The sequence below is a fragment of the Rhopalosiphum padi genome, chromosome 4, assembly GCF_020882245.1.
Source record: "Rhopalosiphum padi isolate XX-2018 chromosome 4, ASM2088224v1, whole genome shotgun sequence".
Classification (NCBI taxonomy): Eukaryota; Metazoa; Arthropoda; class Insecta; order Hemiptera; family Aphididae; genus Rhopalosiphum; species Rhopalosiphum padi.
In genome coordinates, this window is record NC_083600.1 from 43,962,460 (window position 1) to 43,982,671 (window position 20,212).

The window sequence follows — 20,212 nt, forward strand, 5'->3', positions numbered from 1 at the left end:
ATATGCATATTAAATTTAATAATTATATTAATTATAATCTATTACTGTATAATAGTACTGGAAATTAATATATTTTTTTTTTTGTATAGTTTATCTCGCAGAAAAAAATGTTTACATTTAATAGTGGCTCACCATATTAAACAGATTGGAAAACACTAAATTAGCAGGTATATTAGTATACAATTTGAAGGGATAATTAACCATTCGTAAACTTTATTAAATTCCAAGTTGGTACTTTCTATAATAATATATATTAATATTGTATATTATTATTTTAATTGTATTAATCGTTTCACTTGAACTATGTTTCTGGAAACTTATTTGATTTCAAAAGTGAATCGACTCACATACATTAATCGAAAAATGTATGTTTTACATAAACCATTTTTTGAAAAATATTATAATATGTTTGACGATTAACGTAGACGGTACGATGATAATATATCTAATAGTCTTACACTGACAATATATAAATTTATTATAATTTTTTAAGCACACATCAAACTCGAGTTCAACAATATAAATTCGACACCATAATCAATTTTAGCCTTTATTATTACTTGTATTTCTAAATTTTTCCTTCTTGTCCGCAGAAACATTGCGGAAGTATCCACTGGCGGCCGTTGTGCGCCGTGTGGCCACAAAACCGTACGTTGTGCCCGAAACAAGTGGCCGTGGCACCATCGAACCGGGCTCGCTAATCATAGTACCGGTGCATGCGTTGCACCACGACGCAGAACACTTTCCCGAACCGGAAGAGTTCCAGCCGCACCGGTTTCCCGGGCAACTGTCTTCGGCGTACATGCCACATGGAAGCGGACCGCAGTCCTATATCGGTAAGTACCATACCATAAATCAACTGACAAGAATCGCTTTTATAATGAACTGTTTCAAAAACAATTAACTTTTTCGAAAATATTTCTTTTACATATTTGCAAGTACCGGATAAAAATAAAAAAAAGTCTAAAAAATTATGATTTTTTTTTCTATTACTTTCTGTCATAATTTTAAATATATAGCGTTTGTTTTAATAACGCCCATCGATGTTGTTTGACCCTTCACAATCCTTCAACAGTTTTTTAAAGTATACTACCTACTCAAAACCACGTGGTTTACGCAATCGTCTGTATACAAAAACATTTATTTTAAAAATACTGTATAGTCTGCACCTTGTTAAACGTATTTTCAAATGTATTTCAAAATAGGTATTTAATATTTTAATCACTTGAATAACAGATTATTTAATTCAAATATCAACAAATTTAAACAATATATACATTTTAAATACATACTTGTCTACAAGAGCTCTTCGGGACCGGAATTCGTTCCAGTCAGGATTTTTTTCATAGAATATACTATTATAGGTAATATCTTTATTTTATGATTATAAAAAATATTTTAAATTTAGTAGAAATAAATAAATCAACAGCAAATACTAATATAATTCGGCGTTAAATATACGTGGGCAGTTTTTTAGTATACTTATTTAGTATTTTAAATAAATTATTGAATAAAAAAGGTTTTTAAATTCAAATTAAAGTATACATTTGTGTGTTTGTTATAAATTCTAGTTACGCCCACGGATTAAGGGCGGGAGTGGTTCTCTGGTTTCAGACATTCTCCTTTTGCTATAAATTATATCACTCGTACGATATAATATCTACGTTTTATTTTCGTCACACAATCTCACAACTCCATCTCCCTCTGCAAGTTCTCATACTCACCCCTAAAAATGACTGCTACAGGATACTAGGATACGACGTCTACGATCCCATCGGATTTGTATACATATTATAATATCATGTCAAAGTCAAAGCCCGATCGCTTTGTACACGTGTGTGTGTATATATATATAAAGTCATTAAAGCTAGGACTTACTGCTAGGATTTACTAATCACGATCGGTGAAACACGACAGCTTTTTCCATCCCGTTTCTGTAAGCTATTTGTATAAGGCTTGTATGATATACAAAATATATGTTAGTTGAAGCCGATTGAATCGATTATGCCCGTGTAGAAAAGCGACGCTGCCAATTAGGTGCACTATATAACGGTTGAGGTACTTCAAGTAATATTGTCACGAGTGTGTGCTTCAGTATAAACTGTTTGCTTCCGTTGCCCGGTGGTCAAGGATTTGTTGAAAGTGTTACAAACAAAATAAAAAGTACAACAGAAATACATAAGAAAAAAAATGTCCCGTATTCATAATCAAATAATATAATATTATCCTGTGTGATCTTAACTAACACTATATTGTCTGTCGTATATCACCACCACTCACCAATAATTAGTAAATCTTTGATGTTATCAATATTATTTTTGTGTAATTATATATTATTTCTCTTTTTACCAATCAATTTTGTCAAAATAATAGCCATAAAGGTCTATTCTTATTTTAATATCGACTTTTTCACGGACTGTAGAAAAATATTATTATTTATTAACAATAAAACATACAAATAATTGATTTTTTTTCTTTTTTTTTTAATCATTTGAATTTTATATTATGTTGACAATGTTAATAACTATTATAACGAAGTATTGGCTGACGAGTCGTTTCCGATTGCAATCGTTTTTCGTCGTATTAAATGGTTTAGTATTTATCATTGACTTCAAGTTTAATAATATAAACATATTACAAGTACCGATTCAATAACGAGGTATACTTGAGATCTAGTATATAAACATAAAAATAAAACATATAGTGACTTTCCCAGATTAGTTTTAAATTTATCGTTCGTTAAATGTCGACTTTTCAAAACTAATATATATATATATATATTTTAAAAACAATGGAAATAGTACATTTTTCCGTCAATAAATTGATATTTTCTTTTACAAATTAGTTGATTGCGTGACACAATCATCTACGAGTCATTATACGTTTTATGTGAATTTTAACCAAATTTTAGAAGTTTATTTTACTTGACCAAAATCAATAACACATTGACAATATATTTGGTAATATTTTACGCAATTTAAGTTATAATGGATTTTTCTTCAAAATGGAAATTTGTACATTTGTGTAGCTATTACCACTCGACTCCTACCATATATTTTATAATATAATAATTGTATTTTACAGAGATAGATAAATTATTTCTGCAGAATAAAATTCAATTAAAATACAGAAATATGCCATGGAACGAGAGCCATTGATTTTTCATCGATTTTCATTTTAGGTTCATAGTAAAGTAATTAATTTATTAATTTTACAATGATTCCATTTCTAACCGTTTTGTACTCAATGATTTATCATTAAACTCGGATTCAATACATACATCCCATTACAGTAGTATTTTACTCAAACACTAAAACCTCAAAATAGAACGACTTTTACAGTTTTTCTAAACTGTTTACAATCAAATTATTTCGGCCACCATCGGTGACCTGCTTGTTGCATAATAACCTCTATTATGTTCATAGGTATACCATACACTTTGTTGTGGTATTGTGATGTTTTATTTTTTTTTTCGCTCGATATGTTGAATAATATTATCATTTACCACTAATAATACAATTATTAAATAATGATCCTCAGGAATTTTTTAGATTATTCTTGAATAAATCATATAATACTCTAGCTGCCAATGTTACAATTTACAAGGCAGTATGATATTGTGGGAAATATGGTCGGATGCATAATATTGTCCCGTTATACGTTTAAAAATAGTAAAAAAAAGTAATTTTTAGTTTTTTTTTTCTCGAAACTGATTATCTACCGATGTGCGTGCACGAAGTCCATACGCGACATTTTACCCAAATGAAACGGGAACGCCCACATAGATCGATTGCCATTTGAATAAGGATTATTAGATATTCGTATCGCTATTGGTTATTCTGTTTGTTATTGGAACAGGATACTTATATATTATTATAACACCACAGTTGTTTATCTACGAATATATCTGTGCAATAAGTACAGAGAGTAGCGCTGTTTTTTTATAACTATTCTGTGTAGTGTTATTTCTAGGAATAGGGACTTAATTCCATTAAAAATGTATGAATTGTGGTGAATATTAAAATCATACAATTGAATTGGTAGGTAATTTAATTAAAGTTTACAAAAAATGAGCGGTGCGATATCTGATAACGTAAAAAATATCAATATTTTAAATTGTATTCAAAAATATTTTCAACAGATGATAATCTTATAGCTGATAAATGAAATGTACTCGCAACGTCAACCAAGAGAATCATATTATACTTAATACTATATTATATTGTTATTAAAATGTAATCAAAAGTTTTTTCGAATGATGTATTCTTCGATTGCTTTTAAAAAATAATCTTGCGTGCATATTAAAATTTCCACTCCTATTTAATATTATAAATGACAATAAGAAAAATATTCCACCACGAATTTCTACACCTATCGGTATTTTAAAACACATTACTATATCGATTATCTATGCTGTAAAATAATTTTTGAACAATATGCGATAATGTGCGATTGGTACACGAGCTTTAATTATTACGTTTTAATCGTTTCAGTGCACGATGGCCATAAATGTATACGAGTTGTATGATATCGTATTAAATGTAAAAATAATTTTCACTACGATATCATAACAGATAGATCGATTCGAAAACTAGAAAAGAATAACAATACTAATATTTTTTATAACTATCATAAGGTATATTAAATAATTGATTACGTAGTTTCACGAAAAATATATTTTCAAAGAAGTAATATAATATATTATATACATGCTGTTGACCTGGGCAGCACTATATGACGTATATTTGCAACTAGAGTTCGGTGAAGTGTATAGGATGTGAGGTGTGTTTTTTTTTTTTTTTAAGAGCTTTTACTTTGACATTGTATATGAACGTGAACATGTACATAACATAGCAATTCAAATAATATATATATATACATTTGTAACATTGTTCGTAGTGACCTGTTTTTCTTCATTTCCATATTTCATTGTATGCCCACGCGTAGGAAAACATTATATTTTCATAATTTTATTTATATTATTGTCAACTGGTATAAATAAATGTTCTTCAATGTTCGATAAAAGTATCTACCTACATGCGTATTGTAAAAACAATTTTTTTTTCTAGAACTACACGTAACAGAAACTTACTCTATATCAGTCATATTATTACTATTATTGACTATTGTATTTGATCACATCGCTTTAATATTTTATGCTTTTTGCAAAGTTCTTAATTTAATTTCTTCTATATACTAATTTTAATTTCATATGTTAGTATATAGTATAATGATACTTTAAACTGTAACTTGTGTAACAACTTACAATATAATTGTTATTCTCGACAATTAAGTTATTATACATTTATACGATTACTACATTAATTTGGAAAATATAAATCTCCAAAAGTTGAGTGACGGCTATTTTTATATTATATTTTTCATTCTTTATTTAACTGGCGAACTAGAATTAATTTAACTTTTCAGTTAAAAACTACCAGTGTTATCATAATTTATTAAAAAAAAAAAAAAATAATAATACATGTATTAATATAATTGACTTTCGTATTCCGTATAGTATAGTTAGAAAATTTTATATAAACAAAATTTCAAGTACACCCTAAAGCTTATGATTTTATTTTACTATACTATTATTCTTTAAATTGTTGTTGCCCTTTATTTTGTTTTTAACTTTTTCTTTGATGAAACTAACAAAAAACTTATTTATCTTGATTAGGAGGTATACTTAACTGATACTAATTTAATTTAACAGAAAACATATTTGAACAAATTAATGCACCAACGAGTTGATTTTTACAATTAAAAATGTAAGATATTATATTATTAAGTTGATATCCATTATACGAGTAATAGGTCATTAAACAAGTAAAAATTGAATAAATATAAATAGCAGGTAATTAAAATTATATATTTTTTACCAATTATTAGTCAAGTTTTAGTCAATTGATTAGTCAGTGATTATACAAACAATTGTTATAATACTTGAAAATATTAATTATGTTAGGTCAATAAATTATCATAAAAACATTAAAATATATTTATTTATATTATTTTTTCTGGCAAAGAAAAACTTAATAATAAAATATGATAACTATTTATTATAATATTTTCCACAGTTAAATAATTCTCAATTAGCTTGTGTAAACGTTAGATATTTTTTATTACTTAAAAAAAAAAACACTAGAGATTTAACATTTCAATAATATAATTAATAGTAGATATTTTTTCCTAAAGGTGTCAAACAAAAATATAATAGTAATTTGGAATGTAATTCAAACATAAATATTTTATGTGGTACCATGTTGGTACTAATATATTATTATTTATTTACGTTACAAATAAGTACGCATATGATAGTATAAGTATTGATGTATATACCATATTATATCATATATGGTACCCATCATAATTATTATGAACAGAAATGAAAAGTACTATTACGTAATATACATAATAATACCTTTAAAACTATGAATATGATGTATATTTATCATATAAAATCGATTTAATATTATACTTTTATCGTATTTTTGTTTTTACATATTATTAAATTTAATCGACAGTTATTTATGTCAGTATATCAAATCTGATTTGAAATTGCTGACACGAACAGTCATTTAATGACGTTCGAATAAAAAATAATATAAAATAGTCTTGAAAGTAACGGCCGCGGCGTATTCATATAATATATTATGATAGGCAATTAAAATGTTTAATAAAATACCACAATATTACAATATACCTAAATCATGTTAGCATTTTTATGCTTAACGTTATCTGTTTCAAATTATCGAATTAACATTTTTGGTTTACCACTAGAGAAACTGGTAACAACTGAACTAAATTGTGAAACTTTTACATTTTTAAATAATTAATAATAATTTTATTAAACCTACTTAACCTTAATCGCAGGTAATCATCTGTAAAGAAGACTTACTCAGGACTTAGCTGTCTTCAAAGGCTTTGAAGACTGGGCTCAGCCTCCTTCTAAAATATGCGATGATAATTATACAATATACTTAACCGTTAAATTTGTTTTGAACAAAGTCTCTAAAAAAAATAATCAAAATATAAAATTAAATTTTGTATTTGAATTATGCGTATGATGTAATACTTATTTGTATAGTACATATTTATTAATTATTATACATTTTACTATAGACCAACCTAGGTCCGAACTATGCTGATATGATTGATCTCACACTATATATAGGTTAGAGACTACAGTAAAATATAATATCTATCTACGTATAAACATAATATTATATACATACAAATACAAGTAAATTGCTATAACTAATATTTTATTACATGTAAAGTATGCACAAATACAATAAAGTTGACATATTGAAGGAATAAAGGTGTTAAGTGATATTTTTATAATCTATCGTATCTATATGAAAATATCACAGATATATACTGTATATATATATATATATATATATATATATATATATATATATATATCTGTGGAAAATACTAACTTACATTATTGATAATATCGTTTTTAATATTACGGTAAAATAATATTATATCAACTGAATTTATATTTTACTATAACACGAGTATAATATAGCTATTATAGTTATATTAATTAATAACACTATTGTCCTCATAAGTCATGATAATCCCGATTTTTCAAAAAATTCACTCAATGTCATCAACTCTTCATATATTACTAATATACATCGTAAATCATCAAACACGTTTAGTGTTTATCCCTATTTTTTCTTTTGATAATAATTCTGATTTTTGGAATCCGCCGTTTTACGATTATTGCTCACGATATACGACAGTTGATTATATCCTATTTTTGCAGGTAAACATTTTGTGGAACTGGAAGCCAAGCTCATCATCGCCACGCTAGTGTCCCGGTACGAAGTGCACTTGGAAAGGGACAAACCTGGAATTTCACCAGACTCGTTGAACCCGAGATCGTTCGCGGGCGTACGCGTGACAGTGGCAAACCGGAGCGGTGTTCGGGAGCCAAAGATGTACACTTCTCTGCGTCAGTTACATAATAGCAACGACGAAAATGCTAGTGGCCGGAAATTCCTGTTCTTCTAACCGCGTTGCCGCTGGGACGAGACAAGCGGTTCGGTATAATATCGACTGGTAAAAAGCCAAAACAGGATTTAAGCGATGGTTTTACCTTTTCTTTGGGAGAGCAAAATCAAAAATGTGTATATTATTATATTCTTAATATTAGTCTTTGGTTTTCGTAGAAGATCTAGAAATGAGTATGTTGTTATAATGTATTGATAAATTTAATAGCATTTATTTGAAAAAATGGCCTTGTTTATAATATATTATAGGTTTGATAAATATTATAATAATTTTAAAAATATCAAATTCATCACTGTATTGAAAACAATACTAAAATCATAAGTATCTAACGAATGTTTTCAAGATTATACTCTATATTTTATATGTTCGTTCAGCAAATTTAATATCTACAAAAGTACAAACAATTAAAAGAAAAGGGATAACACATATTCGATCGTTGCATCTGTATTCAAGTTTAAAATATTCGATAAGAAAATAATAATAATAGTCAGAGCCATGTATTTTACGAATATCCTCACACATATGTTTCATAAGAGCCGTACACCCCCTCTCCTCACTCAAATAAAAAACACCCTATAAGTATCTTTTTTTTCGTATCCTGTGAGAAAATGCCATTTGTCACAAAATTAGAGATTAAATATCTCTTACTAAATGATTACTAAAAAAAGAACATTAGTGCTTACACGATAAAATTCTTGAACTGTTGGTTATATTGTAGTATAATTAATATACCTCATGTCGCTTATTCCTTTTTACCTTTTACCAGTCGAATTATTATCATGTGTGCAAAGTGGACTACTATTATATAAATTTAATTTAACAATAAAATTATCAACCATAGACTTTTTTTTATATTTTTTAAGCTTACGCCATGTAATATTTATACGACATAATTCGATTATGATGTTATTCGAAAAAAAAACAATAATAAATTGTTCTACTATTGACGAATTTCGATGGAAATATATTTTTATTTATAGTGAATTCTTCGCATTATAATGTTTTAAACGGAATTTGTTTTTCGTTTTTTGTTTAAAACTTATAAGTAGCTTCTATCTTGCTTACCTAGCCATTGTTAGCCATTGGATTGTATCGTTCTATTTACGTAGAGAATATTATTATATTTTATAAAGGATATTATTCGATGAATTCAAAGTAATTTTTAAAACTTTTTCTATTTTTTTTATTAAACCGCAATATCATTGTACTTTTTGATGTTAAGTGGAGAAAATGTATTATACGTTTAAGTAATGTCGCTTTCCTTGAATATTTTTACTTTATTTATATGAATAAAATAACGTTTTAGTAAGTGTAAAAATGATTGAATCTAAGTACCAAAACTACCTAATATCTAGACTTATAGATTGGGAGTGGAAAGCTATTCTCTAGGTTTTAATCTACTTGATAATAATATGCAATATTTTAATTTTAATTTAAAATAGAGTTTATTAATTTTAAAATTATAAAGATATGTTTGACTATTTACTAAACACATATATCTAAATTATACATTTTAATATTGTCAATCTATACAATTTTAACATGTTCATCAAATCGCTATAATTATTCCGATATAAAGATCAAAGAAAAAATATTTTATAAGTTGAACTTTATCGAAAATAGTTTGGTCCTTAATATGTACATACAATTGTTTAGAAGGAAATAGTTTTGAATAAGAGAGGCGTTCGTGAACCTTTAGGAGCTATAACTTCTCATAAAATACAGTCCAGTAGATGATAATATGACAGTATTGTATTGTTCAGTTCAAAAAGAAAAAAAGTTATGACATGTGTTTGATAGAATAAAACTTACATTTGGCTTTACGGGATCTTTTATAGCTTTCATCATCAGGAGTACGTTGCTGTCCATACTTGACGTATTGCTAGATATTATTGCAGTATTGACGTGCATGACGAACAGTGATAACACAGTGGACCATTGCTCATTCTTTTGTAATGATTTTAAAGTTCAATCAGAAAACAAGTTTGAGAAATATATTAATTATTTATCAACCAGCTGGGTTTGCCAGAAGTTCTAGAAGTTCATTACGGTGGATTGCTTTTGAAAACTCTAATAGCAGATATATAATATAATATTGCATTACCTAAATGTATTAATTTGTATCAAATGTCGAATAAAATATAACAAGAAGTCAATGATAGTGAAAATTAACATCGCACAAGTTTATAATTGATTATAGCCTTATGAGTTATGATATCGTGAATGTGAAAACAAAATGGTAACTTTGTGCTGTTAGTTGTTACAATGGTTTTGTTTTAATGATTTACTTGTTGGGGAAAAAAATAATCATTATCTGAGACTGATGATGCGGTAGATCAATTCATTTTTCTAAATTATGTGCCATGTGGTTGACGGTTAAGTTATATTTTCAAGAGTAACAAGTGGGTCAAATACATAAAAAATGTTATCTCCAGTTCTTAAAAAAAATATAACATTTAAGGAAAATTAAAATACATTTGGTAGACGACAAAAATACTTCGTTGTTGTACTTTATTTTAAATATATAATAAACTAATAAATTACCACCACTCATTGGACAATGTTTATACGAGTATTGTAGACAAAAGCGTCGGTATGTTTTTACAAATAATAATAATAATAATATAATAATAAAAAAAATTGATTTGAAAAAATAATATTTTAAATTAATTCATTTTTCAACTATATTTTTTGTCATATAATAAAATATCATTTTTTTCGTAGGATAATATTAATATATTAAGTACACGCGTGTATATTATTGAAATTTCAATGAAATAAATTCAAACACAAAGAATAATATAATAAAAATAAAATTTAGTGCGTTTCTATAACATTTTATTAGTTTTGTATATTATAAAATTATATTTTATTAAAATTAAGCGAATTAAAATGTAAAATATGAAATGCTTTGTTGATTGTGTGTCATACTGTTATTATTTGTATTAACGTATTTAATGCTGACGGCATTTAGTCAAATATTTAATATTATTATTATCATTATTATTAGCGGTGGTATAGTATTAATATTATTTTGCAAACAATGCAATCTCCCAGTATGACATAGTCGCTTACCTATTCTCGAGCAATTCCATTAATCTCACCGCATTCATTATTGCCTTTGTAATATTATTAGATACTAATCAGTCGCACGGTCGTCGGTCTAAGATCTTTACCACGCGTATTTAGTAACGTCTCGTCGCGACTAAGTTATTATTATTATATTTTGTTTATCTCGAAACAGTAGGTAGGTACGTCTTATCATAATAGTATCATCCATTCCTCTAGGCTGATCTGTGGTAGTTATTTAATTGCAACACTACGTTGAGATGTTTTACACGGTTAGACTTATATATTATAGCGAAATAATTCCTTAAAGATTCTCTTGAAATGATAACAGTGCTGCTAATTAATACACGAAAATTAAAATGTGCCGCCTAATTTTATAAATTATTATATACAATATTGTGTCTGTGTCATATACTATAATGTTACGACGAATAGATAGGACACGTTAAAAATTCAATTCGTATATAATATGGTCATTGCTCAGTTGAACGCATTGTGCCGATAATTAGTCATAATAATAATATTGCCATCAGTACAATAGGTTTTAATAACAATATAAGGTAGATATGTGTATATTTTTTTTTGTATCTACATGTATATATAATATTGTGTTTACCTATCGAAAAATTGCGCACGCGATATAGTTAAAAATAATACAACATTATATATACATAAACCTTCCGTTTTTCGATTGCGGTCGAGATAATAAGGTCTGTACACACGAATACGTGTGACCCGAAACGGCGTACAGCCGTTGATGAAATAGTTTTAATATTAAACCAATGGTACAGCTAACCCTGTTTTATTATAATAATTACAAAAAAATTAAAATAATGGCTTTGGTATAATATGATAGTAATGTCAGTTTAATACTTTTATTAGTTTTATTTATCTTGACTATATATTTATTAAATCTTATATAATTATGTTGTATATATTACTCGCGCAATTATATTAATTGTAATAGGTGTAAAATATAATGAGAGTTAATAATATCGATTTAGATAAATGTACGGGAAAATACAACGGAAGTTTATTTTTAAACGCTTATAACAAATTATTTATAAATTATTATTATTGATTATAGTATGACGTGTAGTAATGCTAATTGAAAAATATTTTTAATATAAAAAAATATATATTCTGAATCCTGATATTCAAATTGTGTTCGTCGAGAATTTCCAAAGACAAAAATCACATCTTGACAGTAATTGTTTTATAAAAGCAAAGTTCTATTGTTTTTCCGTAATCAAAAGTTCCACTGATTGCATATTTTATAAAATTATATTAATATGAAAGGCTAGTGAAGGTTGTGAAAAAAAGTTTTCTAAAAATTTAGTATGATAACCAAAATCCGGCTGTTGTTAGATAAACTTAGACACAACATATTTTTTATATTTATTATGAAATACGATGAGTATATTGAATAAATAACATACAAGTGTTATACTTACCTACTAAATTTAAAATTTGATCAAGAATATTAAAAAATTATTTTTAATGAGTGCTGTTATTAAAAAGTACATACGTTGAAAATATTTTTTAAACTTATATTAATAAAACTATAAAATTAAATCGATAAAAATTCGATTATATATTTTGGTTCCAGTATATACCTACCTAGTATTGTCAAATTAATCAAGTTGACACTTATTAATAACAATATTTTAAATAAATTGACTAAAAACTACTGATAACCGTGTAGGACCTACACTGTAGGTATAGGTGCAATAGGTGCATTGATCGTATATCGTATAGATACTATATAATATTTGTTTAAGTAATTTTTCGGACAAAATTAATGCATTTTTTCCTTTGAAGGACCATATTATTATGATATTTAATTGAAATACAAAATAATACGAAAGTACGAAAGAAATTTAAATATTTTAATATAAGTTTATTATCGCAATATTTTTTAATAATATTATTAAATTTAACACTAATTACAAGTTCCAACAGTGCGCCGACTCGATTTTCGTACTGAAATAAAATAGGAACTGTTCAAATAACATGTATTTACGAGTGGGCGGTCGATGATTTTTTTCTTGTATTTTCGTCGTTTGAATTAAAAATAAATTCAATTTAAAAATGACAAGCTTAAATAAAATTATCTTATTTTTTCATTACTAAAAATGAATAATTACGATTTTTACATAAAAAAGTACGATGATCAATTTTGAGTACATGTCAAAACGATACGATTAACTGAATTTCGAAAGCACTCAGTAATGTCGATCCACAGATTAGAAGTATATGACTATCTAAAAATAATTTTTAAACACGCTCCGGTTGTTCCCTTGTAAATGTTATGTGTAATTCAAATATTTTTCCAGGACCAAAATCGAGTAAACACCGTGACGTTTTATTGTCGATTTGAATTAGAATCGCTTGTTTGAGTAAAAAAAAAATAAAGCGTTTGTTCCGTGGTGATCATAGAATAATATAATATTTTTGACATGACGAGCGTAAAACAGTTTTCCGTACATTTACAACACATTTATGTTCACATAGCAAATGATCATCGTTCGAACATAACGGCACGGTCAACAACTGAATGCATAGCAATTTGCCTATGATATGCTCCTTAGAATCAATAGTAGTCGTGAGGCCTCAAACATGCAACCGTAAAATCATTCAGACCTACAGTGCACACAGATATCATCAATTCGACAGCTTCGTTCAGCTGTGTAGGACCGCGGGTAAGTACACTTTTAATAATTATAATTATATTAAGCACAGAAAGGGTAGGTTCTGCTAATGCGCCGAGCTGACCGATAATGTTGAGAAATCATCGTCTTGAAATGTATCTCGTTATTCGTAACGTCGGTGTTGTACAAGGCATATATTATATACCTACCTACAGTTTATTATTATTATTATTAACTAGTACTATTTTAATTATTTATTTGGAGATACCACTAAAATGTTCATATTAATTAAAAAACAATTTTGAGTGAGGGTTGGTTTAATTTTTGTATATTAATAATGTAAAAAGTTATACATGTATGTACATTGTACACGTATAACCTGAAGCGCTTGTATATTTTTGTTTGAATTATATTTTCAAACATAGATACTCACTAAAATATGTTCAGTTAGATATTGCCGTTGTCAAAATAAAAATTAACTTTATATACAAAATAAATTTAAAAAACACACAAATTACGAATTTAGGCAATATAATGATATAACAGTAAATTATTTTCAAACCTTTTCACAAAAGCTTAAAATGGTTATTTTATTAACAGTTTGTGTTATTTTATTTATTACTTTAAACAATTACTTAATATTTTATGAAAAGGTAATGCAAATTAAATATTTTTTTTTCTATAGACAACGTCATTATATCGTGTAATAGTGTGTATAGTACTGCAGTAAATAATTTTGTGTTTGTGAAAGTTAACGGTTAAACACTATGTAATCTCCCCGTAAAAAGGTGCTGTAAATATTCAGATATACATATTATATATACTAACCCTACGTACGGTCAATAAGTTCCAGATTATCCTGAAATTATTATTTTTGTTTGATCAAATAAATATCGTTACGATTTGCTGATATATATAATATGATATAATGGAGAGCAAGTCAACGGACAGAAAACCTTATGATAATATCACGGTAACGAAAGCGAGACTGCATGTAAAGCATTATTTGACTTGCATCTACATTATAATATAGGTATATGACAGTTTTGATAAGGGTGTATTTCCTTTTGACATGGTAATAATTTATCAACGAAACGGTTGGCGTTTGAACGTCACTCGTCATAACACTCAAGTTATCAAATTATTGTCTTCGGATGGTTTTACATTTTTTTTTTTCCTTGCGCACACAAACTGGAGATAGTTAATCTAACTATCTGCGGGCTTCATAACGCGCTAAATTTAGTTTCTCAAAATGTGCAAACTCTTGAAACAATATGAAAACTAATTTAAATTAAAGAGTTCAATATAGGTGTTCGATTATTCAATTATTATTCTAAAAATATAATTTATTGAGTTTATTAAGCTTCAATAAATATTATTAAACTGTTTCACAAACAATTTAATTATCTGAAAACATTGTACAAAATAAACTATATTAATTATATTATGTAGGTATACACGTAGTAACCCAAATTGTGATATTGTATAACGAAAGCTTTTTGACTGTGAATATAGTCACAATAATAATTCATTCAATTATAACTGAAAAAATATTTAATTATAGTTATAAATAGTACTATATATGGAAATTTGTGTTCCATATTGTCTACATAATGTGTAACTATGTTACACTTTAATAAGGTATAGGTTAAATCAACATGTACTTTATTATTAGAAACACTAATAATTTGTGACATAGGTACCTGGTTTATAACAATATTATTTCAAAAATTATAGTTTTTGCAATCAATCAAAACATTTTACTATAAATATTAACTGGTAATTATTTTTGAACATAATTTACGTAATATTACCTTATTGTTATTACTATTACATAACATTAATATGATCTCAAAATGAATTCGTTACTTGAAATATTAAAAATTGATAGGTTGTTAATGATAATAATATTCATAACTAACAATTTCAATCGAGTATGAAACAACTGTGCTCTTTGTAGCTACCGACATGAAATAATAAATTTAATGAAACACAATATTATTTCAATAAAATTTTTTGATTATAATATCCGCTCGGGACTAATTAAAATTTTAAGCCAGCCAAACAATATTAAAAAAAAAAAAATCAATGAGAATACCTACCTATGCGTTTATAGTAACAACATGTAAACATGATCTACAACTCATTATGCTAATGGACATAAAAAAAAAAAAAGTGAAATACTCGTGTTTAAAAACTTTTAATTAATATTATCAATAGACGGTAATAATCGATATGGTAAAATTGACAAACAAATCACGTGGGAGAGATAATACGGTAGTTGACCGAGGAATGTGACAATTTTGTAGTTTAATAACAGTCGGCTTGTTATTATTTATTCCAAACTAAATTGATGTCAATAATGTTATGTTACCGAGTATTTATATTTATAATATTACTGCGCACAAATATTATCAGATTATAAAACGTAAATGCACACCTACTGTATAATATGTACACCTCTTCGTAAATTACAAATAATAGGTCGAACGTTATATTGATATTTTACAAACCCATTGTTTTTTTAATCCCCAGAAATATACGATATTTGAAAATCATAATGTATAAGTATAAGATTACAAATCGATAACGAACTCTGCGCTCATTCTTGTCTCGTTCGCAGACAAACGATGTTAGGAAAACACAATAATATTATATTATAATATTATACTGCGCGGGGTAGAAGGGGATCGATCGTCTCTACTCTACACAATCCCGTAGTAGGTGAAAACAATACGATCGCCATCACAGTGCATCACTACTCCAAACGAGCAACCGGATGGAACCGCAATCGTCGTACTCAGATATTGTTTTCGATTATTTTATTTTATCAATTAGCTGCGCGTTATTATTTCTACGATAATATAATACTATTATGTTGTTTTTTTTTTTGTTTTTTAATATAATAATGGTATAAGCTTTTCTGTATAGAAGTTAAACGTTTGAGTTATCGCTGGAAAACAACATTGAATACTGTTTGTTTGAAGTATCTAATCAATTGTATCCCGTAGTTCATTCGGTTCATTTCCAAGAACAGTGAAATTTTCCGCGTCGAGCAAAAACAACGTTCTTGATATTAAATCCGTTATATCAGTCTCGATCGATGTACGGCGTCGTGTCACGACGAGAACGTTATAAATGGATAATACACAGCCATCTTTGATCCTTAATAAATTACATCCGAGAACGAGCGAACAAGCTTAGTTCGGAGGTAAACAACGATGTGTTTGGCAATTTTGACGATTCGGAAGACGCGCGAATACGTGATAAAAATGTCACTATTGGCGGGTTTACATAAGCAGATGATGAAATTTAAAATAAGAAGTCAAAATCGGGTAAGCTTTAGCCTTCCGAGGAAACCGTATACCATAGTACATCGGCTAAAACCTCGGAGGAATAATGGTAATAATAAAAATAATAATAACAAGCTGTGACGTGTTTTTCAGACTGCTGTAAACTTTGCCCGATTGAACGAACGAAATAAACTCTAACGGGCTAGTACCAATACGAGTCACAATAAAAGATTATTTTATATAATGTTGCTTTGTGAAAAACGAACTTATATATTTTGCCATCAACGACAGTTACGGATATCGAAACTCTTCATATTTATCCACTCAAATAACTATTTTATTATAACGTGCGATTCGCTAAACTGACTACGCTAATTCAATACGTCAATGTTTGTGTTTAAAAAAAAAAAACTACATATTAAGCAAGTTTTAATACCCGTACAACCGTAACTTTAATCCACTCATCTAAACTTTAAATGTATATTTAAACACATATATATATATATACGTATAAATAATACAAAAAAAAATAAATGTATAAAATGTTGTATAAAAAATACGACCTCGATACATTGGACATAAAGCAACAATTGTAGCTATTTAAATATTTCGAATTAAATAAAAATATTTTTTGTTTCTTCGCGAAAACCATAAGAAATCGATGTGTATAGCGAAAAAGGGCACCCATAAAGATTCGCTTGTTTAGCCCGTAAATATATAACTAGATATTATTTCCCACAACGTTGCAGATACACAATAACCAATTTATTTTGGAAAGATATATAGCCCGAGCACACATATATCAGCGTTGTTTGAATGAGCAATGGCGTACCTATAGGTATAGTATAATATGTGTTTGATTGGCATTTCGTGTTTTATTGTCTTACCGGTCGAATTATATTATACTTATCGGAGTGTTGAAAGAAAAACTATAGGTGAAAACATAACACGCGCGGCACACCGTACTACGTTGACGGCACTATCGCGGAACACGATAATCATATATATATATATATATATATATACAACTATTTCATTATTACCGAGCCGTTTTAGTGTTTCGATACTAGGCCAGTAGTAGTAGTAGTAGTAGTAGTAGTACATTGGTCGTACCTACACAACGTTTTAAAGTATTATTGTAGAAACATAATATAGTTTTGGTTTAATCCGAGACAGATTACTATAGCTGCAAAGGCATTATTAATTTATTTTGATGGAGTAGGACAATCGAATGCGCAAGTTTTAGACCCGAGCTTTTCCAATTACGCCCTATCGGAGTTGAAACGATTTAAAACAAACAAGTTCTAACTCTGAAACATGACGGACCACAACGGTTTGATGTGGTACGTACCTACCACCGACCTATAATATAAATACGCCTAATAATGCCAATTAACGATACACCATAATACGTATAGTGTACTGTATGTTTTAAATTTAATATTCGTAAAAATACAAATGATAAGCGATACTATTTGGTGGTTTCGTGCATCAACCGATTCACTGCCGGGTTTATAATCACCGTTTGTGTTCTTATTGTGCAATAGGCTACTACGATTATTTTTATATACCTATTGTATTATATCTTAAGTAAATATTATATGCACTTTTCAGATAAAAACCGAAAATCGTTTTTAGAGAACTGCGACCAATGTTCTTTGTGAATTCAACTAGGTGCATTTCCACTAACTTACAGCAATAAATTGTATTCCTTACTTGCAATCAACCCATTTTCTAATAGCTATTTATGAATTACATAATTGGGTTGGAAAAAAGACGAGAAACGCGTTTCCATAGTACTAAACTATAATTAAATATTTCCATTATTTCTTCAAGGCGAGTACCGAACGAATCGTTAATGTATTGTTTTGAAATGGATTTTTTTTTTTTAACTCTACTGATTAATAAAAAAAAAAAATAATAATTGAACAAGTTATTAAGTGTGAACCATACTATTGTAGAACAGAATTCTAAAATATTTTCTAAATAAATCATATTTTTTTAGTATTACAAGACAAAAATTGTATTTGGTTTATATCCCTTAATGTAAAATAAAAAAGATGCTATAAAACTAAATTCAAGATTTTACTTTAATAAATCTCTTATAATATTATAATTAATATGATTTTTGTTATTAAATTATAATTGTATTACTATTTGTACGAACAAACATTATTTAAAATTATATGTACTTATATTATTGTGTTTTCAACAAACAAATATCATCCATCTACATTTTAAAATACTCAAATTAGCACATATATAAAATATTGCACTTTAAATTAAATTTATAAATTATCAAACTTAAATGATTTTACAACAATTATTATGCATTAAAATAAAGTAAATATATTTAATAATTATTTATAGTAGTTGGTAATTTTAATAAAAAAATATTAAATGTAATATGTTAGATTAAAATAAGTTAGCATGTTTTTATTTCTACTTTGCGTTTATGTATAATATAAGTGAAAAAAAATTCTAAAAATTAATACTATAAAATATATACTATATAAAAAATAAATAATTACATTTTTTGTAGTTTTTTTTTTTCATTTTCTTATAATATCGTGTGCAGTCTTATTTTTCATATGAATTTTATTTACATTTTATTTACTATCTAAACCGTAATTTTTATTAAAAACCCTAGTTTTCAAGTTACGCATAAGCAAAAATTATTCATTAAAAATAAAAAATTATCAATTATAATCATTATTGTTGTCAAATAAACGTTCATCTTGAAGAATTATCATTATTCATAGTGAATATAAAATAAAAAAAACCTAGATACTCTTGTATTAGAACTTAAAACTATAGGCTTATAAAAATATTTTTCCAGGACGTTGAATTGTTGAAGGTTTATTTTCAATTGATTTTAATGAGAATCTTATTTCCAGATCTTCTCTTCATAATCGATCTCGATTGAAGCGAGAGTGATATTAGAGTGGTATCTCTACGGTTGTTATCTATAGGTAAGTTATCGCTTTAGGAAAATACCTACGAAACACGGCAACCATGGTACACGAAATGTTAATTTAAATAATATCTCATCTCGAACATATAAGGAGCCTAAATTAATTATCGACCCGTACTAATACTATATAATATAGAACGCGCGTGTGGCTATTAAACCGTATGAGAACCTATCACTAGATTATGATATTTTAAAGT

At 27.2% G+C, this 20,212-nt stretch overlaps 2 protein-coding genes across 3 annotated transcripts in view; one reads left to right on the forward strand and one right to left on the reverse strand.

Moving 5' to 3' along the window:
- The window catches only part of LOC132930163 (cytochrome P450 6B1-like), a 59,569-nt gene extending 50,557 nt beyond the window's left edge, over positions 1-9,012 (forward strand). Inside the window, exons 4-5 of the mRNA XM_060995872.1 lie at positions 594-836; positions 7,781-9,012. Coding sequence (XP_060851855.1) covers positions 594-836; positions 7,781-8,028 — 491 coding nt within the window. The 3' untranslated portion in view covers positions 8,029-9,012. The remainder of the gene's footprint in view (positions 1-593; positions 837-7,780) is intronic.
- LOC132930683 (protein amalgam-like) overlaps positions 1-20,212 on the reverse strand; it is a 305,488-nt gene that overhangs the window by 191,469 nt on the left and 93,807 nt on the right. The gene's annotated exons all lie outside the window — the stretch shown is intronic.